The sequence below is a fragment of the Benincasa hispida genome, chromosome 10 (genome assembly GCF_027475165.1).
Source record: "Benincasa hispida cultivar pf3 chromosome 10, pf3_genome.v1.1, whole genome shotgun sequence".
Classification (NCBI taxonomy): Eukaryota; Viridiplantae; Streptophyta; class Magnoliopsida; order Cucurbitales; family Cucurbitaceae; genus Benincasa; species Benincasa hispida.
Genome location: NC_143487.1, coordinates 14,199,428 through 14,226,610, shown reverse-complemented (window position 1 = coordinate 14,226,610; position 27,183 = coordinate 14,199,428). Strand labels below are relative to the sequence as shown.

The window sequence follows — 27,183 nt, the reverse complement described above, 5'->3', positions numbered from 1 at the left end:
AAAAAAAGAAATAAAAATAAAAAATCTATGAAAGTGTTTAGTTGAATTATTGAACTAAAAAAAAAACCTCTTTATTTGTGTAGATTAAATTTATAATTTAACTGCTACGTAATGTAATAATTATAATGAGTTGTGCACAAATGGGCTTGAAGAAAGGTAATCTTTACAATATTTAACACTCATTGAAATATATATATATATATATTACAATATTTAACACTCTTTGAAATATATATATAAAAAATATACACTTTTTTAGACAAGCAAAGATACAAACCAATCCAACCTATCTCTTTGTCATCTCATCAAAAATTAAATAGAGGATACTATCGAGAAAGACATCTTTCCAAATCAAATAACAACCAAGAGAGGAAGTCAAATCTGCGATAGCATGAGTAAATTTGTTCTCCTCTCTAGTGTGTGACAAAAAAAAATATTAACAAGATTCCCAACAAAAACAATATCCTCAATGAAGACCCCAATTTTAGCAAGCAAGCATTCCTGTCTAAAAAGAAGATTAATCACATCCAATGTATCAAAATCCACCTCCAACAAATGGATTGGACCCACCCACTCGTGCTCCATCACAGATAGACCTTCCAAAACCATTTCCACTGCAAACATAATGATACTTTTGCACTTGTTTATAGGCTTGCAACCCTCTAGAATCAGTTGGCCGTCATGATCACAAACAATCCCCCCGAGTCCACCAAACCTTTAGCATTTGACTAAGTTGCATCTGCATTTAGCTTCCAACGACTGGTCTTCAAAGGAGACCAACATTGACGAACATTGGTTTGAGGAGAAAGGATCATTGCGAGATGGGAACATCTCACACCGCTAGTAAGATCTTGAATATGGAGATCGTTCAAGCTTTTCAAAAAGGCAAAATCCGACACTAACTTGATTCACTAAATACACACTTCCAGTTATCAATATTAATATATATTAATTAATTTAGAATAATTTTAATTATTATTATTATTTATTTTTCACTCATTTTCATCACTATTAAAATTAATTATAAAAATTTCACTTCATAATCTTCTTAAGTTAATTAAGCGAGAGTCAATGCAAATAACCCAAGTGAACATAGTGAAAATTCAAGGATAAAAGATTGGAATACTGAAATCTAAGGCCCAAATAAATGCTAAACTCAACTCGAGATAAAAATGTTACATTTTGAACCTAGGAACCAAATAGAAGTTAAACCTAAAAATTATGAGTAAAAATGTAACATTTTGAAATTAGAGACCAAATAGAAAATAGACACAAAATTAAGAACAAATTTTTTTTTTTTCATTTTTCTTCTTTTGTAATAACTGATATATAATAATTATTATTTTGAAAACAAAGTTGGTGAATAGTAATTTCAGAGAATTCAAATTCACACCTCTCATTTGTTAGTTTGTTTTCCTTGACTTTGAAAACAAATGAATATTCCTTTCTTTGGAAAAATAAATAAATGGGATTTGTGCCTTCAAAAGTCAAATAATTGACACCATAAGTTTGTGTGTTTAAATTTGGCTTGGTCAAATGAGAAGTGAACAGTATGTGCAATAGCAATTAAGTGTTAATTTTATTAATTATTATCATAAATTATAAGCTTAATTCCTAAATTTTGAATCGTAAAATCTATTTTATCGTTAAATTTTTAATTTTATCTTCATCAATATTGTATCCAAATAATAGATTCTTAAATATTCAATTTTGTGTCTAACACTCTTTAACGTATTAGATATTTTTCTAAAATTCACACATCTAAATACAAAATTGAAAGTGTATAGTTACATTAGACATAGAATTTAAATTCATACCTAATCGACCAAATAGTTTTACAATTTTTCAATCATGTCGGAGACCTTTTAGACACAAAATTAAAAAATTTTTTATTGTGTAAGATACCTTTAAAAATTTATGAACTAAAATATGTGTAAAGATCAAAGTTCACTGACCATATAACTTGACTATTTTATTAATGATATTTAAATTTGGTGATGAAATATAACATTCTACATAACTTTTTTAGTACGTAAAAATGTATAAATTTAAACATGAGACCTTCATATGTTAGAAATAAATAAGTAAACCTTCCACGTAAGTTTATAAAGAAATCCGACGTATTTAAATAGTTGAAGTATGTATAAGGTGTATATATTAGAAAAATATGTACAAGATATATTTTATATAGGATATTGTTTTCATTATATTTTATATCAGTTTATTTAATTTTTTAAAATCTCTTTGTTAATTTTAATCACATTATTTTATATTAGAAAAATAGTTGATTATGAATATTATGAAATGACAAGAAAAAGTCACTTTAATTTGGGATCAATAGCTTCTTTAAAACCATTTGATTTTTCATGTCATGTTCATGGTCAAAAGTTGATGTTGGAAAATTTTGATAATGTAAAGATTTCAATCAATTCAAGAGTTGAATTGGTTTGTTTATCCACTCTCATGAATGTACTTTTGAGTTAAGACTAAATCAAACTAATTTATTTACTAAAAAATTAATTTCTTAATAAATAATTAATTTATTACCTATCTCTTTTAATTTTAGTTCATTCTAACAAAGTTTTGAAGATAACTTATTCAAGTAAAGTACTATTTTTCATAAAATATAAATATAATGTTGAACTACTATTTTTCATTCACTACAAGAAACATAAGTTGATAACATAATTCAACTGCTACCTTTTTCACTAAATTCCTAGAAATTTGATAACATGGTAGTATTATTTAAGTTAAAGTTTTTTTAAAATAAAAATTAATATCAATATTTAACTAGAGATCAAATCTATTTTAGACCAAAATGTAACTAAAAAAATAATAACCCATGATAATTTATACATTTATTGGTATGATGATAATATTTTCGTTTTTTATTTTTTGATTTATTGTTTCATCTTTTTCTTCAATGAAGTAATTCATAATTATGTTAGTTAATTAGTTGGTTATTTTCTATTGCTTTTCTTTTTTATTTTTTAAAAATATGTTTGGTTCTTTCTTTTTTCTGGTTTTTTTAAATGCAAATATTTTACAATAAAATTGGTTTTCAAACTTAAAGATCCAAAATTTTCTGTTATATTAATATTTAGATATTTATTATGTGTTTTGTAAGTTGATAATAATACAAAATATTTTTATTTATGTTTTGAAAAAAAAAAATCCAAGATTTCTACACTGCCGATTTTGAAAATATGTTTTAGAAATTTAGAAACATGAATAAGAATAATTTTACCTTTATTTAAAAAAACTATATAATTATTATTTTGTAATATTATATACTTTATAATACATTATATAATACAATTATATTTTTAAAACATGAATTAAGTTTATAATCTGACATATTGTATTTCTAAATGATTTTATCTTTATTTAATATAATTTGTATTTTAAAATCTAAAATTCAAAATTTGGATACAACGAAAACATAAAAATGTTGTTTTAATAATTTGAACTGTTTGGATCACATAATCTTAAAATTATTTTTAGAAACAAAATTCAAGTTGTTTGTCAAACAAATATTTGTTAGACTCAACGAATTTAAAGAAAAAAAAAAACAAAATATGGATTCTCTATCGAGCATTGAACTTTGAAGTTTGTGTAAAATAAATCTTTAAATTCAAAAAAAAAAATTGTACTAGTTCTTTGACGTTTCAATTTCTACATCTAATAAGTTCTATGTATTTGAAGAATATTTAATAAGTTTTTAAACTTCCAATATAATAATCCCTTTTGGTCGTTGAATTTTTGTAGAAAGAACAATTTAATTAATAAAATTTAAATTATAATGATTTAGTCTCTGTACTTTTAAATTTGTAACAATTAAATTCCTAAATGAACCTTAATATGTATCAAATTAGTCTTTATATTTTATAATTTATAATGATCTAATCTTTATTGAAAAAATACAATTACGATTTTGAACAATTTAGTTAATGAAATTTAATTTATAATGATTTAGTCTCTGTACTTTTAAATTTATAACGATTTAATTCCTGAATGAACCTTAATACATATCAAATTAGTCTTTATATTTTATAATTTATAAAATATAAATTATAAATTATAAAATATTTTATAAACTGAATGATCTAGTCTTTATTGAAAAAATACAATTACGATTTAATCAAAATTCTTACAAATGTATATTGATAAATTAATTAAGGGTCAAACTTCTTTATAAATTATAAAAACTAATTCGTTACATAATAAAATTGACAATTAAGTTTGATGAGATTTTTCACGATGTGAATTAAAATGTTACAATTTTGAAATTATATTAAATTGTTACAAATTTGAACTATAAAGATCAAATTGTTACATTTTAAAATTTAATGACTTGAATTATTTCGATATTGAAAATACAAACATTAAATTGTTAAAAATTAAAGTTTATAGACTAAATTGTTATTTCCTTAAAAATTTTATAAACTAAAAGTGTTTTGTGAAATTTCATTTAGAAACAAAATTCAGTTTCATGTACAAAATTCTTTGACTTTAAAAAAAAGAATCGAATATGTCAAAAACATATTATACATTCAAACATGAAATTTCAAATATCAAACATTAAATGTAACAAAAATATATTTATTATTTAAGGAGTTGAGTGAATTTTACTCCAAATTACATTTATCTCCCTACACGTAGGTTCAAATAACTGCACAAGTCTACATTAGAAAGCGAATTAAATTTATCAAAACACAAGTCAAATTTTAAAGATCCAAACCCCATACCACAATATTTGTCAAGAAAAATACTTATATTATAATAAGTTTATTAATAATATTTAAACAAAGATTAGTCAATGGACGATGCTGGATTTCTCCTTCTAGATGAGTCTTTAATTTATTTTTTTTAAAAAAAAGAAAATGCATTCAACATAATCATTATCACGTTATGAATCATTAATTATTCCAACAAGTCTTATGTTATATATATATTTTTTCAATTTGAATTTATATATATATTTACGTGATATTGTGTTTTTTTTAAGGATATTTACGTGATATTATAGTATGGTAACTTCATCCATTATTTTCAAATATTTTATGTAACAATAAAAATATATCAAGTTGGTTAATTAAATAATAATTATGGCTAAGATTAGGACGACAAACTCATTTGGTTTGACTAATATATTTTTGTTAATTACTTGCACATATAGTGCCCCACTTGCCAACCATATTCAAACTTTTCAACGTGTTAATAATATGTGAAAGATAATATTCAAATAATTCGATTAACTTATATATATATATATATATATATATAAAGAATAATTAGATTATTCCCTGATTGTTAAAATTTTCAATTTTTTATTTATTATTATTATTTTTTTATCCAGAAGGTCCATTATCACGAAAACCTATTTTATTTGAATTCTAATATATTTTAAGGATTGTTGGGTGGAAGTGTTTTCACATTTTTATATAAAAATGGTCACATGTATCTAAATCTTAGGTTTGTTTCACAGTTTTTAATCATTTGTTGAGAATAAGTTATTTTCAAACATTGTCATTTTCCACGAAATGTCCTTCATAACGGTAGATTTTCACGTTTCCCCTCCCCATCTGTTTTCTATTTTATATATAATTGCACTTTAAATATAGTTAATTAATTATTAAGTAATTAATATATAGTATTTATTGGTTAATTTATTAATCTATTATAATTATTTTAAAAAAATCATGTCTAATTTCATAAATTAAATACAAATATAATTTTTATTTATACTATTCACATGCATCTAAAATGACTCGTTTTGAACTTTTAAAATTTTAATGCTATTTTAGGCCTGTTTGATAACTATTTAGTTGTTTGTTATTTTAGGCCTATTTGGTAACTATTTGGTTGTTTGTTTTTATTTTTGAAAATTAAGGCTATTTCACCTATATTTCTATATTTTTAAGTACAATGGTTGAATTTTTAGTCAAATTTAAAAAAATAAAAACAACTTTTTGAAATCTACTTTTTTTAGTTTTCAAATTTTGACTTGATTTTTAAAATCGTTGGTGAAAAGTAGATAACAAATAAAGAAATTCAGGGGTGGACTTAGCATCCATATACTTAAATTTTAAAAATAAAGACAAAAAATTAAAATGATTACAAAACGGTATTAATTTTCAAAGTTTTAAAAAGTAAAAAATGGAAAAAAAAAAAATGACACTAAAAACTACAAATTTTTGTTCTGAGGCAGCCTCTCTAAAATTTTAATATTTAGAATAATTAGTTTTTTTTTTTTCTACCTGTGAATCTGCGATTTATTTCTGTATAACATGTATTACTCTAGATTATTTTTCTTTCTAAATTCCTCTCTTTACAAAATACATATAATCTTTTTTTCCAATGCTTTTACTTTATCCTGTTCTAATATATCTATCATATTTTTCCCTCTAAAATTTTAATATTTTCCCAATTTGTTCAAATAGCTTTTCTTGTCCATTTCAGACAGGATCGATCATGGAAATTTAGTTTACAAAAAAAAAAATAATAATAATAACTTTTTCTAAATTTTGACTCTTGGCCTCTCTCAGTACATCACTGCAAGAAAAAGAAGTTCTCCTATACCTAAATAGAGCATCAGGAGTTAGATCATCGGAAGAGACGGTCTCTCCCGACGAAGTAAAGGTTCGTTAGGAGTTCCCGGGGAACTCCCGACGCCAGGTGTTGACTGTTGGGAGTTCCCAGGAACTCCCCCGACGGATCTCCCGACGCCCGTCGGGCGGCATCGGGAGAGGGGTCTGGTTTAAACCAGATCCCTTCTTCTTCCCACTCCCCCATTATTTCTTCCTCTCCCTCTCAAAAAAACCCTAACCCCACCCTCCCCACTCCCCCCACCCACCGCCGCTGCCCCCTATTTTCTTCCTCTCCCTCTCAAAATTTTCCCTATTTCTCCCATTTTCCTCATTTTTCTTCATCATTCTTCCTCCCTCTCCCCATCTTCCCATCATTTTACAGTTTAACTCCCATATTTTCCATTTTTTCATCCAACTTTTCTTCCATTTTTTCCATAAAATTTTTCTTCCATTTCTCCCTTTTCTTCCATCAGTTTTTACTGCCACCACCGTCGTCATCGTCGTCTCCTCGCCGGTAATTTTCTAATTTTATTTTATCTTGTATATTTATTTAAATCATATGTGAAATGTCCATTAAAATGTGTTAAATATTGTATTTGCTTTTGTTAATTTTCTGAAATTGTTGTAATTTGTTTTGTACAAATCATGCCCATTAATATATCGTCAATTTTGCATAATATATTTGTTTTACAATTCTCTGAAATTGTTGATAGTAGTTTTATAAAGAACATGTCATATGATGTTGGTTAGCAAAGTTTAGTTATGTCTTAAGTAACTTTATGATAATTAAAGAATTGTTGACTATCCTGTTGTGTTGTGAGGGGGTGTAAAATTTGACCATTTTGGGGACAAATTTGAGTTTTGTGTGTGTTGATCATTGTTTACTCGTTTTGTATGTTTTTTTATGTTCGGGAGGTTTTATGTTTGTCGTGAGGGGTGAGTAGAGTTTCATTACACCCGTCTTGTCTTTGAACTTAGCTATTTGTATTAAGGACAAAGAAAAACAAGTCCAACCAACCTATGTCAACAGGTGATGTGGCCCTATCCCAGCCAGCCAATTATGTAGAAGGGCCTCCTATTGAAGAGTGACACATGTCACTGACATTGTTTATTCATTTACTGTTTTGTCCTTGTGTTTAGGGCTCTGTACTTTAAAACATAAGCAGTTGTATTCTTTATGGCGTGTGTTGAAATTAATCGAAGATAGACTTGCTCTCTCATTGCCTCTCACTCTCTCCTTGAATCTCTCTGCCTCTCGCTTTCTGTGAGTTTCCTCTTCTCTTACGTTTTTCATTAACTTAACTTTTTGTGTATTTATGAATGTTTACGAAGTTTAATGTGTTTGAGGGGAGGGAATTAAGATAAACTATTTTGGGGACAAATTTGAGTTTTATGTGTGTTGGTCATTTTTTAGGCGTTTTGTGTGTTTTTTTATGTTGGGGAGGTTACATGTTTGTCGTGGGGGCTGGGTCGTATTGTGGATGTTTATCGATATAACATTTCAGTGTTTTTGTTTTATTGTAGAATGTTGTTCGGAGATGAGCTAAGTGTTCTAGATGTTGTTTTGATTTTATTTCTTTTGTGTATTTGTGATATGAATGTTTATCGACTTCGTTTAGATATTGTAATTTCTAGTATCGACTTCGTTTGGAAATTGTAATTTTTTACTTGTTATAATATGGACTTCATTTTCATTTTTTAGTTATGTGAATATTTATTTGGTATAATATGTTTTACAGGTTTTCATAACAATTTTTAAAAATTACAAACGATATATTAAATTTTAATACTCCCTACGCATATAGGATTTTCCGACGCACTTTTAAATGGCGTCGGGAGTTATGGGGGAACTCCCGACACTTGGGAGTTCCTCCCCTGACGGATTTCTCCCGACCAAACTCCCGACGATCCTTTATGCGTCGAAAGATCCTCTGCCGATGAATTTTCAACACTTTCCCAACGAAATGTGACGTCGGGAGAAGTCATATTTCTTGTAATGTATCTTGAGCAGGTTTAATACCAAGATTTTCTACTAATCTTTTCAAATATGATCAGATCTATCAAAATCTTAAATCAAATCTTATATATTTTCAATTTTTATCCAAATTTGTTTATGAAATTTTAAATGTCCAAATGAATTTATCAATTAGATTTTTTCGGATGAATGATTTCATTTTGATTTTAAAATTTTGGGGAATATTAAATTTTACAAAAAAAAAATATTAGGTAAAATGTGAAAAATATATAAAATCTCGATATTAATCCGCCCGAGATTAATATCGAAATTTTATATATTTTTCGTATCTTACCTAATATTTTTGGAAAATTTTAATATTTCCTAAAATTTTAAAATACAAACCAATCAGTTTAGATCCATCTAAAAAATTCATTTTGAATAATTGATAAATTGATTTAAAAAATAGAAATTAGATTAAATATTTTTAAAAATATTTAAGATTCTGATATAATATTTGATAAGGATAATAAAAAAATTTAAAATATATAGAATTTGTTATAGAATTTGGGCATATTATATAATATTTAGAAAATTATTAGTGTCCCAATTTTTAATCCGCGAAAAGATGTAGCGACAAAAGCCAAAAGGGCTCAAACACTAATTTTCGGTAGTCGAATTCGACGTCAACAAAACAAAAACTATTTAAATGAGTTTCGAAAAGTACAGTTAATTTCCTTTTACCCTATAAATTAATCGACTTCTCTCTAACTAAAATGTAAGGTAAAAAGTTAAAATAAATTTATGATAATGTCCCCTTTTACCCTATAAATTAATCGACTTCTCTCTAAAATTTAATTTTAGACAATTTTCTGTCTCTTTCCATAATTAATATTTTCTATTAAACATACTCTTTGACTTTTTGTCTCTCTATCAAACATATATAATATATATCTCTCTTCAGTCTATAATATATATATAATTTTCACTAATTAATATTTTCTCACTAACATTTAATTCTCTTTCTATAGTCTTGTCTCTCTAGAAATTTCGCCATAACTCTCTTAACTTTTCTCTTTAAACAACTTATTTACCTCTTTATATTTTTACTTCTCTACCACCACATCTATTTTTATTTCCCTAACATTTATCTTCACATTTTCAACTACAAAAATAGTTATCAAATATATATAATTTAAAAAAAAAATTCAATTACGTATGAATTTTTACATTTGAAAAAGAAAAAAAAAATTGAAATCATTATCATCAATTACACTTTTTTTTTTTTTTTTTTTTTTTTTAAGAATTCAAAATATAAGGGGAAAAATGTTGTGAACGATTTGTAAAGGGGGAGTCTAATAGGAGGGTCTTTTTTTTTTTCTTTCTTTCTTTTTTCTTTTTTTTTTGGTGAAAATAATATCAATAAAACAAACTATTAAATAATATATGTGAACGATTTACTGGAGATATAGTCTAATTGATATTATACAAAAATGAAAAAGGTGAGTCGATTAATATATGTTAATAAAATATCAAATTGAAATTATTAAATAAATAAAATAAAGGTGTGGATGAAGAAGACAAGGGATACGAAATGAAAGGGGGGAAGTTTGTGGAGATGGTGGTTTCGTAAGCTTTCCCCACTTGCAATATTTGAAATCATTATGACTTTGATTTTATTATTATTATTATTTTCATCACGGGATATCATTATATGCAAAGTGGACATTAAGCATTTCTTTTAATTCCCATATTTGACTAATTCAAGCTTTTAATTCTAATTTTCCACCCCCTAAACTTGGATTTTTAAAAAAAAATCCATTGTAATATTGGATTAAATTACATCAGATTTATTTTATTTTAATAATAGAATTTTGCAGTTTGGGTGGTGATGGGTGTCATCGTGTACCTAAAAACCATTTGGCTTTGTCTCACGATACTCCACATAATGGTCTCATTTTCCACGTGGATGGTTACCATTGGTACACGTGTATGGGCATCAATGTTAGCGATATGAACTGGAAGTGGAGAGAGTATAGGATCCTTTACCTTATGGGTCATTTTATATTAATTGATTTAACTCCCAATTGACCTTCCACAAATACCAATTTTATGCAACTTGAATTGACAATTATTTTTCTTTTTTTAAAAAAAAAATGAAAAAAATGGGTCCAATATATTGACTAAATTTGTATGAGGGAAAAAAATTGTAACGGGAATTTTTCTCGGCGAAATTAACAATTTGACTTTGCCTTCGAAATGAGGAATTTTCAATAGAGTTGAAATTTAGAGAGGTTTTCGTTTTTTCATTTTTCTTTTTTTTAATAATTAATTGATTAATTGATTGGTAAATAAGTTTGAAGTTCTGAAGTTTTGAATATTAAAACCATTGGACTTTTTTTAATCTAGTCATTTCACACCGAGTTGAAATTTAATTTTCTTTTTACAGAGTGATTCAACGAAGAAAAACGTGAAGTTAGATTAGGAATGGATGAGTAATAATATATATATATATATTATAAAGGTCAAATTGTAGTTCTGAATTTTAGAATTGTATCCATTTAAACTTTAAATTAATAATTATATTAATTTAAATTTTAAAATTTTATTATTGTATCGATTTACATCATCCATTATGTTTTATCTAGATAAACATTATGTAATATCTGTAATTTTATCAGATAAATTTCTAAATTTACATAATCAAATAAATTTAGGCTCTCGATTGATATTTATTTGAAAATTGTTCTTTCGAATTATAATAGTCAATTATGTTGAATTCACATTTATAAAATTCTATACATGTATAATAATTTATGTATTGACGATTTTCAAATATAATCCTAATAAAGGTTATATATCGATTCACTTATGACAATTTATTATTTTCATAAAAAAGAAATTAAATGTTTTACATGATATTCCTTAAACTAAATCTAAATTAAGGTGTAAATTGATACGTTTATAAAAGTTAATAGTTTAGATCGATACAATTATTAATTTGGGTTTAAATTAATACGACCAACATAGTTCACGATTTAAATTGATACAATAATTAGTGTATGATTTAAATCGATACAACTTTTAAAATTTAAGGATATAAATTGACATTTATCTTAGTTTTTTCCTTAAAAAAAATGTAATAATACCAACTTTTTTATTATTTCTTGATTTGATATCATATCATAGGGATATAAGCAGTTTAAAAATGGGTTCATGTTACGCGTACCTTTTTTTTTTTTTTTTTTTTAATGTATGTATTAATTTAATCGTCGAGGTTCCATTTAAAATCAATTGTTTTTTTTTTTTTTTAATTTAAGTTTATAAACAATATTTTTGCCCATAAGTTTCTATATCTATTATCTACTTTCTACAAATATTTTAAGAATTCAAGTCAAAATTTAATAACTAAGACTAGTTTCTAGTAACTTGTTTTTTTCTTTTAAAATTTAGCTAAGCGCTCAAATGTTTATTTAAGTATTGTTCAGCCATAACTAGAAAATTGATTGAAAGCAAACATAAATTTAAAAAACATAAAATTAAAAACAAATCAAATAGAGTCCAAATTTATAAAAAAATTTAATTTTAATTATAAGAAATATATATATAATCCAATTACAAAATAGCTTAATTTTAAAAACGTTAATTTATACGTTATCCTCTATACTATACTCGAATTAGCAAGTCTATGTTGTTTATCTTGTTACTTAATTGTTAGTTTAACGTAACTAGGCTAATAACTTATATATTTTGGCATGGTATAGCACAAGGAGACCAGCTTTTAGAATATATATATATAACAGGAAACATGCACAAAAAGAATGTTTTAAGACATATTATGCACATATGCTACATTGATTCTTTCTTCTTCTTTTTATTCCTTTATTTTATTTGTTTATTTTTATATATTTGCTAACATTTCAACATTCTAATCTCGATATTAATATCAACTACTTATCAAAATCAAAATTAAAAAGGGAATAATAATATATAATGATTTTTTTTAAAATTCAATATTTAAAATGTAATTTCAAAGTTTATGAACCAAATTATAATTAAAATTAAAATTTACATATCTTAAGTTGGTAAGATAAATATTATGTCAGTTGAATAATGTTTTTTTTTTTAATTATTATTATTACAAATGTATAAATATAATATATGAAAGCGTAAAAGTTGAAAATAAAATTAGGGGAAAAAATAAAGCATAGAAAAATAAATGTTTGAATCTCATTTTGTCTTTGAAATCTGAATCTTAATGGTATTTAGTCTTTTAAAAACGTCAAATTTAGTATCTAAACTTTTAAAAAGTATTTATTTTAGTCTATAATATTTGGATTTTGCTAACTCTTCAATCTAATGATGAGATGACATACATTTTATTTATGATTAAGTTGTCAAATAAGTTGACAATGCTAAAAATCTAAAGTTTCAATTTTGAATAAGGTGGTAAAACAATTTTCTGTATGAGATTTGAAGTTATTTTACGTTCAAGATTTTAGTTGTTCTTTATTTTAGTACGTTGGTCGTTGATATCTTATTTCACATTTATTTTGTTCAATCAATACTAGATGCAATTTTATCCTTAATTATATTTTATCTCTAAAGAGTTAACATGATCTTATCACGACTAAAATAATCACTTTTCAAAACTTTAGAAGTTAAAATTGGCGTTCTTAAAAATTTAGGAATAAAAATAAAATAAATTTCAAAATTCAACCACAAAAAAAAAACGATTTAAACTCAAAGTAAATGAAAAAAATAGTATACAAAAAAAAGAAAAAAGAAAAAGAGAGAAATGCTAAGTCAAGGCTACCTAATACTCTCAAATTGTAGTAAATGCAACGCAATTACTAACCAGCAACCACTCCACCACACCAAATTCAATAAATAACCAACCCAACGCACTCCAAAATAAATAAATAAACCCTCTTTATATATATATATATATATATATATATATATAAACAATTTTATAAGAGGAATTAATTTACTTTTATGCAGAGAAAAAAAGTCAAATTTAGCTGCGGGAGAGAGTGGAAAGATCAGTCGAGAAACGTCAACAAAGCTATGGGAAATTGCCAGGTGTCAGTCAACCATGATTTTCATCAACCATTGCGTATGATCCAACGGTGACTGGACGCGGTTTCCCATGCAAATATTGTTTACATTTTTGCCATTTGACTTTTGTATTTATGTTTTAATTTTTATCTTAATTTCCAGCTCATCCAACTCGCCGATTTATACGCGTGCAAAACGTTTTCCGCTGATTAAACTCGGAACGTCGATTTTTGGAAACCGGGCCCACTTCACCCGCGCGTGAGAAAATAAGATTTGTCCCCATCCTCCTCAAGATTAATGTTTAACGATTTTTTTTTTAAAAAAATTTAAGTTTATATTATTTTGGTTAAATTCATCAAGGTCGATTCTCAATTTTTAATAAATATTAAAAATTATGAAATAAAATATCTTTGGTATCTAAGTTTTAAGTTTAGTTTCCATATTTTAAAATATTATACATATCGTTCTTTAAGTTTTGAAATTTATTTTAATTTAGTTCTCGAGTTTTAAAATGCTATAATTTTATTAATGAGATTTGAGATTTTTTTTTCAATTCGGTCTTTAGGCTTCAAGATCTTACATTTTTAATATTAATTTTTTATTAAATACTAATTTTCAATTATTGACGTCAAATTTTATTAATTAATTTAAAATAATTATCAAATGAAATTTTAAATGTAATAACAATTAGTTATAATTCTTTTAGTGATTATTTAATTTATTAACATAAATTAACATAGAGACAAAAAAAATAGTTTTTAGTGAACAATCCATGTTAAAAATACAGATTTTGAAACATAGGGACTAAAACTCAAATATCAAATGTAAAATTGTAACATTTTGAAACTTATAAACTAAATTGAAACCAAACTGAATCTTAAAAATTTAATGTGTAACATTTTGAAGACTACATACTAAATAGAAACTAGACAAAACCTAGGTACCAAAAAGACGTTTTTCCCAAAAAAAAAATGAATCGTTGTAATAATTCATGGTTGATATCTAAAAAAGAAATTTTGATTAACTTTATTCGTAAATGGTGAAAACATATTCGTATCCTTATTGCATGAAAATTATAAGAGAAACCCACATTTTCATTAACTAAGTTTGAAAAAATGGATGAATGTGATCTCTAAGTTTCTAAAATACATATATTTGATCCTCCAATTTTTAAGAATAAGCGTGTTTGGTTTTCAAATTTTCAAAATATAACTTTATAGTCCCTAAATACGTGAGTATATGTTAAAAAAAAAACTTGAAGTGATTTTATTATTATAATAAACCATTATATGACATTTTAAATTACAATTTTTTTTTTTTTTTTTGTATAGAGGAAAGATATGTTTTTTAAAAAATTCCTATAATAAAAAAATTACGCTAGGGGCATGTAAAACATATTCTTATCAACCCGAGACTAAAAATGAACATTTAAGATAAATTGGGGACTAAATGTATCTATTTTTGTTTTTTTTAATAAAAAAATTGATAACTACCAAAGACCAAATACAACGCCTCCAAATTATAATTATTATTTAACTAATTTAGATTAAAAAATCAACTTTAAAACTTTGAATTTAAGATTTATCGAGAGTAGAAAGACTGAATTCAAGGATTGTTGAAAGTATGTGACCAATTGAAATGGATCCTAAAGTATGACAAAAATGATATTTTAACTAAAATTTTATTTTATTTCTTAACTCTAAACTAAAGAAAAGACGTCTATATTTGAGTCCGAGTAAAACTTCCAACCTTAGTCAACGCCTCCACCCTACGGAAAATAAGGAAATACATACTTATTTTCTTTTATTATTATTTTTTTTTAAAAAAATTGTCATTTTATTATTATTATTATTTTTTTTCAGATTTGAAACCAAGACGGCGTTTTTCTTATTTCAAACAATCGCTAGTGAAAAGTCAACGCCTTTGTCTCTCTTTCTCTTTCCGCCTCGTCTTCTTCTTCATCTTCCACTCGTCTTCCCTTTCTTCTCCACCTCTTTCTTTCATTCATTCCCCTTTCTCTCTCTACACTATGAAAAACCCATTTCATTAGCTGTTTGGGTTACTCAAATAAACCAAAAATTTTCAATTTTGTTTATCAAGTTCCAATTTTTTTTTTCCAATAAAAATCCCGATGGGTAACGGGATTGGGAAGCTCGGCGTTTGCTTCACCGGAATCAACGACGGTAGGCGGCGGCCCGATATTTCCGTTCTGTTAACAAATCCATTAGATGAAGGGCTGGGGCACTCGTTTTGCTATGTCCGGCCGGATCCCTTGAGACTTTCGTCATCAAAAGTTCATTCTGAAGAAACCACCACTTTCCGATCAATCTCCGGCGCCTCTGTTAGTGCAAATACATCAACTCCTCTTTCTACGGCTCTTGTTGATCTGTATTCGTACAATAGCATTGATCGAGCAGCGGCTTTTGAGAGTTCAACTTCTTTCGCTTCAATCCCTTTGCAGCCGATCCCTAGAAGCATGATAAATTCGGGTCCGATTTCGGGGAATTTCAATGGAATCCCCTGTTCTGGGCCTTTGGAAAGAGGGTTTTTATCGGGTCCAATTGAGCGAGGGTTTATGTCGGGTCCACTGGATCGGGGGATTTTTTCGGGTCCTCTTGATAATTCTACATCCACTGAATTTCAGAGGAGTTTTTCTCATGGTGGTGGGTTTAATTCCAGATCTAGATCAAGAAAAAGCCGGTTAATTCGAATTCTGAGAACCGCAATTTCGAAATCGCTTCATCGAGGGCAAAATTCCATTGTGGCTCCGATTAAAGCGGTTAAAGAACCCGATTGGATCGTCTTGCCCGAGACGCATAATGAGAATTTGACTGTGAGTAGTTTGAATTTCAGCAGCGAAGGGAGTTTGGAGGATGATGATTCAATGGAGAGCCAAAATCTGCAGTGGGCTCAAGGAAAAGCAGGGGAAGATCGAGTTCATGTTGTGGTTTCTGAAGAACATGGGTGGGTTTTCGTTGGGATTTATGATGGATTTAACGGTCCTGATGCTCCTGATTATCTCTTGTCCAATTTATATTCCTCTGTTCATAAGGAACTTAAAGGTTTGTTATGGGATGAAAAGCTCAATTCCGCCGGTGTTGCCGCTCCGGCAACTTCCCCTGTTCGTTATGAGAATCCATGTTCAGAAACAAGAGATTTGGAGAGGAATCGAGTGAGTGATGCTTGTTCTCAGTGTGTAGAACAAGAGAATCATCCTTGTGTCAGTGGAGATGGGAATTCTGGATTGAATTCTAGGAAAAGAAAAGTTAAGAATTTAAGAGGAAAGTTTAGAGGAGCTGCTGAGAAGTGGGAGGATAATCAACGGTGGTGGAAGTGCGAATGGGACCGGGAAAGATTAGAACTCGATCGGAGGTTAAAGGAGCAGTTGAATCGATCGGGATCGAATGGTTCGAGGTCGATTAATCATTCCGATGTTCTCAAAGCTCTGTCTCAGGCATTGAAGAAAACAGAGGAGGCCTATTTGGATATCGCAGACAAGATGCTTGATGAAAATCCTGAACTGGCTTTGATGGGTTCTTGTGTGCTTGTGATGCTTATGAAAGGAGATGATGTTTATGTGATGAATGTTGGTGATAGCCGAGCTGTTTTAGCACAGAAAGCGGAGCCCGATTATTGGCTCGGGAAGATTCGACAAGACTTGGAGAGGATTAATGAAGAGCCAGTTCATGACATTGAAGCATTAGATGGGGATAGAGCATTTACATCTGCTAACCTTACTGCTTTTCAGCTTTCCATGGATCATAGTACCAGTGTTGATGAGGTAATTCGACTGTCTTTAAACGATGCTTGGTTATATGATATATTGTTGTTGCTTGATTTAATTCTTGTTATGATTTGTAATTCAGGAAGTCCAGAGAATAAAAAACGAACACCCTGATGATGCTGGTGCCGTGATGAACGACCGTGTCAAAGGCTCGTTGAAGGTTACTCGGGCATTCGGTGCTGGTTTCCTCAAACAGGTTCGTAATCTCTTTAAAATACAATGTCTTGCTCTTGTGTGGATTGTTCTTTTGAAGCAACTAGCTGCATTGATGGCTTCATACTATACTCAAATGTTCATCTTTCCAATGCAATGTCGAATGCACAATCAATCGACTTGCTACCGTTCTTTTCTCGACCTTTCATCTTTCAAATTGATAATACTCATTAGAGTTACCACCATCATTTTTGTTTATGTTTGTTAAATGAATTAGCTGTTTGCCATATGGACTGTGAACTGGATCAATACGAAGTTATACGACTTATGCATTTTCTGATATGAGATTACGGTCATTAACATAGATAATTTTTGTTCTAACCTGCAGCCTAAATGGAACAATGCGTTGTTGGAAATGTTCAGAATCGACTACGTCGGGAAATCGCCATACATCAATTGTTTACCATCTCTCCACCACCATAGATTGGGACCAAAAGACAGATTTTTGATACTATCATCTGATGGACTCTACCAGTACTTCACAAACGAAGAAGCTGTTTCTGAAGTCGAACTTTTCATCTCATTGCAACCTGAAGGAGACCCGGCTCAACATCTGGTTGAATTACTGCTGTTTCGGGCTGCAAAGAGAGCTGGTACGAACCATCGCCATCCTAAAAGCCTTCTCTTTTCTCACCTTACCGAAATAAGAATACCGATCTATTCAGAAGGCTTATTAACTCAGTTATGATCATGATATACAGGTATGGATTTCCATGAGTTACTTGAAATACCGCAGGGCGACCGGAGGAAGTATCATGACGATGTGTCGATCATTGTAATTTCATTAGAAGGAAGGATATGGAGATCTTGTGTATAAAATAGTAGAAAGAAGCAGGTAGATGATATAGAGAAGAACTCAGTAAAAGGTCAGGCTTTTTTTCTTTATGTTAATTTTTCTCTTTTTCCCTTATCACCATTGTAAGATACAGTGATTAAAGTTCTTAGAATTGCCTCAAGAACTTAATTCTGCAGTTTACAAGGAGGTGGCAAGGAGATGTAAAGTGTAAAAGCTTGTTCTTTTTAATAAAAAAGAAAAAAAAGAAAAATAAAAACTGTCAAGGAAGGAAAATTTGTAATTTATCTGGCATCATTCGGTAACTATTTTGTTTTTGAAAATTAAGTCTATACACATTACTTTCACCTCCAAATTTCTTACTTTATTATCTATTTTTCACCAGCCATGTTTTGAGAACTAAAAAAAAGTAGCTTTTAAAAAGTTATTTTTGTTTTTGGAATTTGGCTAAAAATTCAATTATTGTACTTAAAAAATATGCAAATCTTGGTAAGAAATGTAGATGATATAGGTTTAATTTTCAAAAACAAAAACAAAAAATAAAATGGTTACCAATGGGGCTTTAATAATTGTTATTTGTTGCTAAACAATGATGTCGCTCCTCTCTTCTCTTTCCTGTCTGTCTGTATTTTTTTTATTGTAAAGGTAAAAAAAAAAAAAAAAAAAAAAAATTGGACGGAAAATCTATAATAAACTGCATATTGCAGGATCGTCCATAGTAATTGTATCTTTTTTTCTATCTTTATTATGAATATACACTTCTTTTAGGAATTTTTTCACAAATAGAAAAAATGTTAAATTATTATTATTTTTTTAAAAATAGCAATTCCTAAGTAGAAAGTCGTGAGATTAGTCGAGATATGTGTAAACTGGTCTGAACACTCACAGATATAAAAAAAATTACAAAAATAGTAAAAAAAAAAAACGCTGATAAACGTTGATAGATTTTTATAAACATTTATCCGTGATAGACTTGTATTAGTTCTATCACTAGAGTATTAATGATAGATTTCTATCAGCCTTTGTCAGTTTCTATAAAAAAAGATTAAATTTTGTTATTTCTTATAAATAATTTTCGTTGTTTTTCTATTTTTGAAAATCTCCCCTCTTTTATTTGATACAAGAGAAAATTAGTAGGATATATAAAAATATATTCCATAAATTCATTTGCATTTCAACCATAGTAGTTGCAAATTTGAAATTTTGCAATGGAATTTAATAATATCTCCCTAAAAAAGAAGAGAGTAAATTAGCTCAACTGACTTATTTAATGGTTAGACATTTCATGTTTCATATGGTTGGAGTAATAAATAAGAGAAAGTTGACCAGAAAAAAGGAGTAAAGACACACCAATTAAAACTTAGACAAAGCCAAATAGTGGGTCCCATTTAGACAAAAACTAAAGTAACAAAAGGACACGTGGCAAAAGAAGAATATAAGGTGGGATTGAAATAGGAAATAAATTAAGTTATAATTCTTTTCTTCCAACTGCTATCTACTTTGGAATTTCAACAGTAAATGCAAAAAAAAAAGAAAAAAAAAAAGAAGAAAAAAATCAGTTGGGAAGATGAAGTGAAGTGAAGTGAAGAAGGGCAGACCCTCCTTTGGGACATTAAATTTTGACATAAAGAAGATTCAGTACCCAATGGCCTATTCCTTCATACCTCAGCTGTAGGACACCCCTTCACCATCTTTCTTCCCTTTGGATTCTTTCTTATTTATGAGTCTTGTTTCAAGTTTAAGAATATGGTTGGCAAGTAGTAGTCTTTTGGTGTAAGGTTGATATTTAAATTTCAAATTTATAGGACGAACCAAAGAACGGAATTAGTTGACATAAACATAGCTCACGTGGTTAAACATTAATGTCTACTTTATTTGTATGGATGATAGGTTCAAATTTATGTACTTGTGAAAATTCTGAACATAAAATCACATCAATCGATTCGTGAAAGTTAAGAGTAACGTTGTTACTAGCTAAAATAGTTAATTTTGTCCCTTTTAGAAATGAACCTTAATTTTTGGCTTCCTAGAATTTGGAATGTTTATTCCAAGTTATGTTAAGACAACTGAGTTTCAATATGCTTTTCGAGAATTTAGAGGAGAAACTAGAGCAATGATATATTTTTATTTCTGAAAAATTTCAAGTATCTACATTGAAGAAGGCTAGCTTTGGAATATTAGACACGTGATACTAATATTAACAACATATTATACGACAATTAGATCATAATTGTTAGATAAATGAAAATTTCAAACTCTGCAAAGCCAATCTTGAATGGCGAGACGCACAACATGATTTGGAGTGAGATGCGGGTGACTGAGTTTCAAATTCGTCATCGGAGAAGTTTCTCTACCATTGTTTAACCATTCACGTATTGCTTCTCCCTCGTAAGAAAAGCCATCTGCGGCCACTTGAGGATCTTGCATGATCTCCTGAAACAAATTCAGTGTATTAATCCAACCCATAAAAGGCACGATATTTGTTCATAAGAGATTCAAACACAATTTCAAAACCATTTTAAAATGAATTTGGAAATGCCACTTCGCATCACAAACAATAACCATATTATAACAGCAAGAACTAAGAAAATGGTAGATGCCATACTATGTCCAATATATATCTCACATTTACATTTTTTACTAACTCAAATTACTTCAGAATTATCAAGTCATATTTCAGTACTCTCCATCACAAGCTTAAACAAGTCGGTCTCAAAAGTACCATCTCCATTAAACAACTTTCTTCCAATCACTGGTAAAACATGAGCGTTTGGAAAAAAAAAAAAAAGGAAGAAAAAAAGACAAATAAGCCACTCACCTGAAGAATGGGGCACAAGAAATAAGATGGCACAGGCCTCTCTTCAGAGATTTGCAGTTGTTTTAATTCTCTCACAAGAGTAGGTGTCAGGTCAGGTCGATCACTGCCCTTCAGTTCACAACATTGTAGACCAATGTCTATTAACCTCCTTGCAACATCTATAGGCCACTCTCCAGCAGACAAGTCTAAAACCGACTTGAGTTGACCAAATGAAATGGCCTTACGCAGCTCACTTACTAATCCAACTATTGGCTTTCCAGTGAGCAACTGCAAAATGATCAGCCCAAAGGAGTAAATGTCAGACTTGGGAGTCAGAACTCCATCTCGTTGACACTCTGGATCTGTATGTGAAAAGGCACCCTTTGGTTCAGTGCTCTGCCTAAAACTTGGGCAGTATAGTGTTTCTTCAGATACCATCCTATAAATACCAAAATCACAGATCTTGGAGATGAATTCAGAATCTAAAAGGATGTTTTCAGGCTTCAGATTCCCATGGACAATCTTTTCAGGCTTTGAAGAATGCAAGAAGCAAAGGGCACTTCCGATTTCGGCAATTATTCGTGCCCGAGTCTTCCATGTCAATGGAGGAGTGTTGCCTTTTCGAAAAAGGTGACTTTGGAGGTTCCCATGGGGTAAGTACTCATATACCAGGGACCAGGCTTCTGTGCATACACCAAGCAAAGTCACTAAATGAGGGTGCTGCAGTTTACCCAATACTTCAACCTGCAAGCCAGTAGAAAAAGGCTACTTTCAATCATCAGCATCAAACACAAGCAACGCATTGAAATCAAGTCAAAGCAAGAGTAAATAACAAACTTTGTTTGCATTGAGAATGCGTTGCAAATATCGAGTAGGAATTCAAAATTTTCTTTAATAGAATTCCATTCAATTATTAGTGAAAATATAAATTAATGCTTAGGTAAGCCACCAACAGTTTACCACAATATTTCTATATGAAAATTTAACCATCAAGACTTTATTCATGAAGATGCTGAAAGACATACATCAACATATCCACATAATATTTATAAATTGCAGTTCAGGAAATACGATGTTTCTTGTTACCAAGATCTTGAGAAGATAAAGGTAAATGAATTATATTTTCCATTGACCTTGTAGGTACTCAAGGATTCCTTATTAATAACAATGAAATAACTAATATGCTCAACAACAAAAAGAAAATTGGGCTGTTTAATATCAGGATCAGGTTTAGAAGACTGACCTCTTCTCGAAACTCGGCCGGGCCTATTATATAATGTGGATGCAACTTCCTTATGGCAACTGTCATACCCAACATTTCACCCTTGTAAAGACAACCATATCCTCCCTGAGCAATCTTGAAGCTTTCAGAAAAATCACATGTGGCCATCTGTAGTTCCAAGAATGTAAATTCAGTCAGCTGAGTTTGGTTCTCCACAAATCCCATTGATCCGTTGTAATTTTCCAATGCAGCCTCCTGACTTTTCCATTGGGACAGCCAATTCAGAGCATTCATCTTTTGGCTTTGTATTGCCTGCTTTTCCTTCTTGAGAGCTGCAATTGATGCTTGTATATTTTTGAGTTCAGCAGTGGCCTCTTCATCCTTTTGATTTACTTCCCGAACCTGACTGTCAAGAAAAGCAAGAGTTTTTATGGTCCTCTCTAGCTCCTCACGTATTTCAGTTCTTTCTTCTGAGAGAGTTTTCTTCTTTTCCATAATAGTCCTCAGCACTTCCTCAGTCTCTCTCCTACGATCAATTTCACGTTCATTGACACATTTGAAGACCTTGAACTAAAAGTAAACAAAAGATTATTTTAGATTGAAAGAGTAACAAAATATTCACCAGTTTATAAATGCAAATATTTGTGCATAAAACTATTACTCAACGTGCAACTAAAGTGGTAGAAATGGTATTAGGGTGGAGGGCATATTAGTAATTAGTTAGAAAGTTTTTTTATACTTGTTGGTTATAAATAGAGGGGGAGGAGGAGAATGAAGAAGATAGTCAATTTTGTGGTGTGTGAATTAGGCTTAAGAGAGATCTCAAGAGGAAAGGGTCCAAATACCTTAAATTACTTGGTTTATCTTCTAGTTTTGTTACCGTTTATAGGGATGAAGAAATAGGCAATATTGTGGTGAGTGAATTAGAGCTTGAGAGAGATCTCAAGAGGGGAGGGCCAAGTACCTCGAATTACTTGGTTTCGTTTGTAATTATGTTACCGTTTATATTGCAATATATTTGGATTTTATCATAAAGATCTCAAGCTTAATTAATATCGAACAAACACATTCCTTTATGAAAACTGTACAAATTATGCCATTAAGTTGAAGAACTATCAAGGGTATAAACAATCTATGTTGCTGTGAGTGGGAACCCAAAATGGAATAATATCAAGCAACTTAAAACCCCTTGTCTTAAATTGCAATCACCATAAACATGAATACGGATGGCGGCATTCCCATTCTTTTCCTCTTTTGAGACGAAAACAGTTAAATAGATATAACTCCAATCACCTAGAACTAAGAAAATTTCTGTCAGAATTCAACTCTCTATTTCCATTTTCCAATGCAATCACATCAATAAGCTGAAAAGGTGAACTGGTTTCAGTCGACAAAAAGAAATGTAAGGCCTAGTGTCTAGTGAAGTTGATTATTCATAATTCATAGACAATAAAATGTCAACTTAGTCCACAAGAATCTTATGACAGAGCATCCAAAAAAATTAGTTCGCACACACAACACGTGATAATTATGCTTACTTTCTTTATGGATTCTGCAGCTTCTTGTTCCATCTTTCTACATATTAAATGCACCGCAATTGCTTCATTCCTTGACGCCTCTGCTTCTCTAATGGCATCTTTAAGTTCACCATTTAAACCCCTTTCCTCAACCTTTGAATCAGAGCCTGATGGCTCCCTCCCTTCAACTGATGAATATCCTGAATCAGAGCTCGTACTTGCTGAACTGGAAGAAATCTGCAAAGGGGGTAAATGTATATGCATATCCGAAGAACTCAACATAACACCTTCTACATGAAGGGGTTCCGTATCAATGCAATTGAAGCCTTCAATTATACCATTAGCAGAGCTAGACTGAGAACATTGCTGGTTGAATGAGTGGCTGTTATCATCTAGAGATGACTGAGCCCGAAAAATTTCTGTGATACCCAGCTCGGGCAGCACCAATGATGAAGCAGAACATGAGCCTTCAACAGCTTCTCTGGTCCATACATGGTTCCCTTTGTTGATAAACCATATCTCACATGGCAAAGGGATATTTCTAGCAGCATAATCTGCTTTACTAGAGCTCTTCTTTACTTTCATTCTCACACAACTGCATTAAACATTAAATGAAGAACAGATAATCTTGTGCATTGTTGTATGAATTCTGAAAAAAATAAATAAATAAATAAAATGGAAGAATCGGGTAACATCAACCAGATGTAAGAGATCCATCTTATTCTCTTGCAACAACAAAGTTATATTGTTTTGTTCTTATATGTCTATATCTACATGGATACAACAGCCGGTGAAAATGTATGGTAATCCAAAGCAATTAGAATGACAAATATCGTACAGGGTAACGTAATTACCTTATTGGTAATAAATAACACTAACAGTAGCATCTTATTGAAGTTCACATGTAAAATGATCAATCCACAACTTACCTATCAGCCATAGTCCCCATGATAAGCTTCCTAACTCTGTATTTGTTAACCAAATCTACAATCCCTATCTGAACTTGTTCAGCTTCCATTATAACAATACCGGCTTTGACCTGTAAATGTAACCTCCACATGAGCTAACCCAGCAAATAATAAATGAGAACAGAAGTAAATTTATTCCATGAGGCCAATTTATTTGGTGTAGCTGTGCTGTGTCAGTTGGAGATACTAAGGACAGAATTTCAGGTTTTGTAGAAACACATCCTATTTTCTTACATCTCAAAATGATCTGTTACTCAACAAGTAATACCCTTGCACATCAAGACAAAAGGAAAGATGATTTCATCAAAATGGGAATTCGCACAACCAAAATCGAGGCACGGTATCCACCTTTTGGAGCATACAATTAGAACATTTGTTTAACTCAAAAACTATGCATCTACGATGGATGAAAGTAGGATTTCATGAGGGTTTTTTTTTTTCTAACACAAGCCAACTTAGGTGCAACTAATCTACCTGGGCAACAAAGTAACTAATCTTACTAAACAACAACTTGACCCGATAATATTTGCTCCTTGGAAAACTGACAAGATTTTAATATCTGGAATAGGTAGCTACCCTGATATTTGAACCCAATCATTTTCACAGACATTGGAAAAGAAATTTCATTGTAGGAAGAAATAAAAAGCACTAATATGATTGATATCTTCCAATAAACCATATGTACATATAGATTATGGGAAGTTAGGATGTTATGTTTTGTAAAAAACACAAAGGCTAGTTGCTGGAGAGCATCAAGAGAGAGAGAGAGAAACTTAAGAGCTTAAGATTCAGGCATTCCTAAGAACTAATATTTAACAACTACAAGTCCTTCGTCGGTTCAATAACACAAGCTTCACAATTCCACATAAAATAAAACCAAAACACATAAATCAGACCTTGGCTCTATGGCAGAAACGCAAGTAATTTTCAAGAAGCTGAGATGTTTGTTCCCACTCCTTCTTCCTATATGCAGCCACCACATCCGTATTCGCCTGGCTTGCAGGTAGTTTCCCGACTGCGTTGAGAAGAACGCACGAAGGTTATACAATGGCAATCCTAGAGTAAAGGAACAGAGAATTTCAAATCTCAAACACAAAATTAGTATCTAAACAATAAAGAAACGGGTAATTGCGCAACAATTTCGATCTGGGATTTGCAAGTTTAGAAGGAAAAAAAAAAAAAAAACAAAAATCCCACCATTAACATAGAATCAATAAAGAAGAAACTCACGTAGCGTGGGTATGACAGAAGAAAGCTGATGAACATGGAGGAGCCGAATTTCTTTATCACGAAAACAACGGAAAGTCCACCGAAGCAAACTCGTAGACTTCTCAACTGATTTCCCAACAGCCACATAAACAAAATCACCACCGTCGCCGCCAGAAGCTTCTTCGACAACACCACGCAAACGAGGGTTCAGCATCGGAGGAAGCAAAGTGGAAGAGGAATAAAAGTCATGAAGGGCGTTTAGAGAAGGAGAGAAATGAGGAGGATATGGAGGATTCAAGAGCTCCATTAACTCGAAACAGAACCCAGAGCCGAAAACAGAGCAAAAGGGAAAGGCATGTGGCGCATTCTTTCTCTGAAACGCCTAAGACTGAGATTTTTCTTCTCTCTCTCGAGTGTCAATGGGGGAATAATTCCCTTTGTGCTGCTTTATTCCAAACAAGCCTTGACTTTTGTGCTGACTTGAAATCGACCCAACTATTAGAATTTTGCTCTTTTCAATTCATCTCTGTTTTCCTGTTAAAATAAAACCAAACCAGCCAGCCATGATCGACTATAAACTTCCTTGGCCATTGCAGATTCTTCTTCTTCTTGTCCCTTTGCTGCAAAGTTGCAGCAAGAATCTGTTTATTATGGGTCTGTGAGTGATTTTGATGGGAATGTAGATGTAATAAGCCCAACCCCATTTGATTTTGACAAGCATAGAAGGGGGAAAATGGCTACTGAAGTATATCTTTCTTCTCTCCTCCATTATTGTTGCAGCTTTGCAGGTCTTCCAATCAAACCCATAACAAAGTTGTAAGAAACTATAACAGGGCAGTTATTAGGTAACAGCGTACTGTACAAATTCTCGATTTTTTTTAAAAAAATAAATTTTTAAACCATATCACTGAGAATCAAACATATTATCTCTGGATAGTACAAGTTTAGATCAGCTCATTTTAGAAAATTCGAAATATTTGACAGATAGCAAATTTCTAGATTTAAATTTATAAACGTAAAATTTATTAATAAACATACTGTTTTCAGTACGGTAAATGGAGATAATAGAATTTAA

General features: G+C 30.0%; 2 protein-coding genes across 3 annotated transcripts; one reads left to right on the top strand and one right to left on the bottom strand.

Annotated features, from left to right (window-relative positions):
• Positions 1-15,405: 15,405 nt before the first annotated feature.
• PLL5 (pol-like 5) lies at positions 15,406-18,680 on the top strand. The gene is made up of 4 exons (XM_039044426.2): positions 15,406-17,386; positions 17,472-17,585; positions 17,931-18,195; positions 18,304-18,680. The coding sequence occupies exons 1-4, from the start codon at positions 15,737-15,739 to the stop codon at positions 18,417-18,419; spliced, it is 2,145 nt and encodes a 714-aa protein (XP_038900354.2). The 5' UTR covers positions 15,406-15,736; the 3' UTR covers positions 18,420-18,680.
• A 1,821-nt stretch (positions 18,681-20,501) lies between these two features.
• LOC120087603 (U-box domain-containing protein 33-like) lies at positions 20,502-26,907 on the bottom strand. 2 transcript variants are annotated; one of them, XM_039044425.2, is made up of 7 exons: positions 26,130-26,907; positions 25,796-25,955; positions 24,861-24,970; positions 23,953-24,526; positions 22,436-22,984; positions 21,214-21,936; positions 20,502-20,828 (listed from the first exon to the last, which is right to left on the bottom strand). In XM_039044425.2, exons 3-7 carry the CDS (start codon positions 24,947-24,949, stop codon positions 20,646-20,648), a joined length of 2,118 nt encoding a protein of 705 aa, XP_038900353.1. In that variant the 5' UTR covers positions 24,950-24,970; positions 25,796-25,955; positions 26,130-26,907; the 3' UTR covers positions 20,502-20,645. The 2 variants fall into 2 exon arrangements, with proteins under 2 accessions (XP_038900353.1, XP_038900352.1); XM_039044424.2 differs by having other exon boundaries at positions 25,796-25,914.
• Positions 26,908-27,183: the final 276 nt, after the last annotated feature.

Coding starts and splice junctions, on each gene's coding strand:
- PLL5 (XM_039044426.2), top strand. CDS start 15,737: ATGGGTAACGGGATTGGGAAGCTCGGCGTTTGCTTCACCGGAATCAAC. Junction 17,586..17,930: donor GTGCTGGTTTCCTCAAACAG/GTTCGTAATCTC, acceptor TCTAACCTGCAG/CCTAAATGGAACAATGCGTT. Junction 18,196..18,303: donor TCGGGCTGCAAAGAGAGCTG/GTACGAACCATC, acceptor CATGATATACAG/GTATGGATTTCCATGAGTTA.
- LOC120087603 (XM_039044424.2), bottom strand. CDS start 26,415: ATGGAGCTCTTGAATCCTCCATATCCTCCTCATTTCTCTCCTTCTCTA. Junction 24,971..25,795: donor GTTTCTGCCATAGAGCCAAG/GTCTGATTTATG, acceptor TTACATTTACAG/GTCAAAGCCGGTATTGTTAT. Junction 22,985..23,952: donor CTGCAGAATCCATAAAGAAA/GTAAGCATAATT, acceptor GTTTACTTTTAG/TTCAAGGTCTTCAAATGTGT.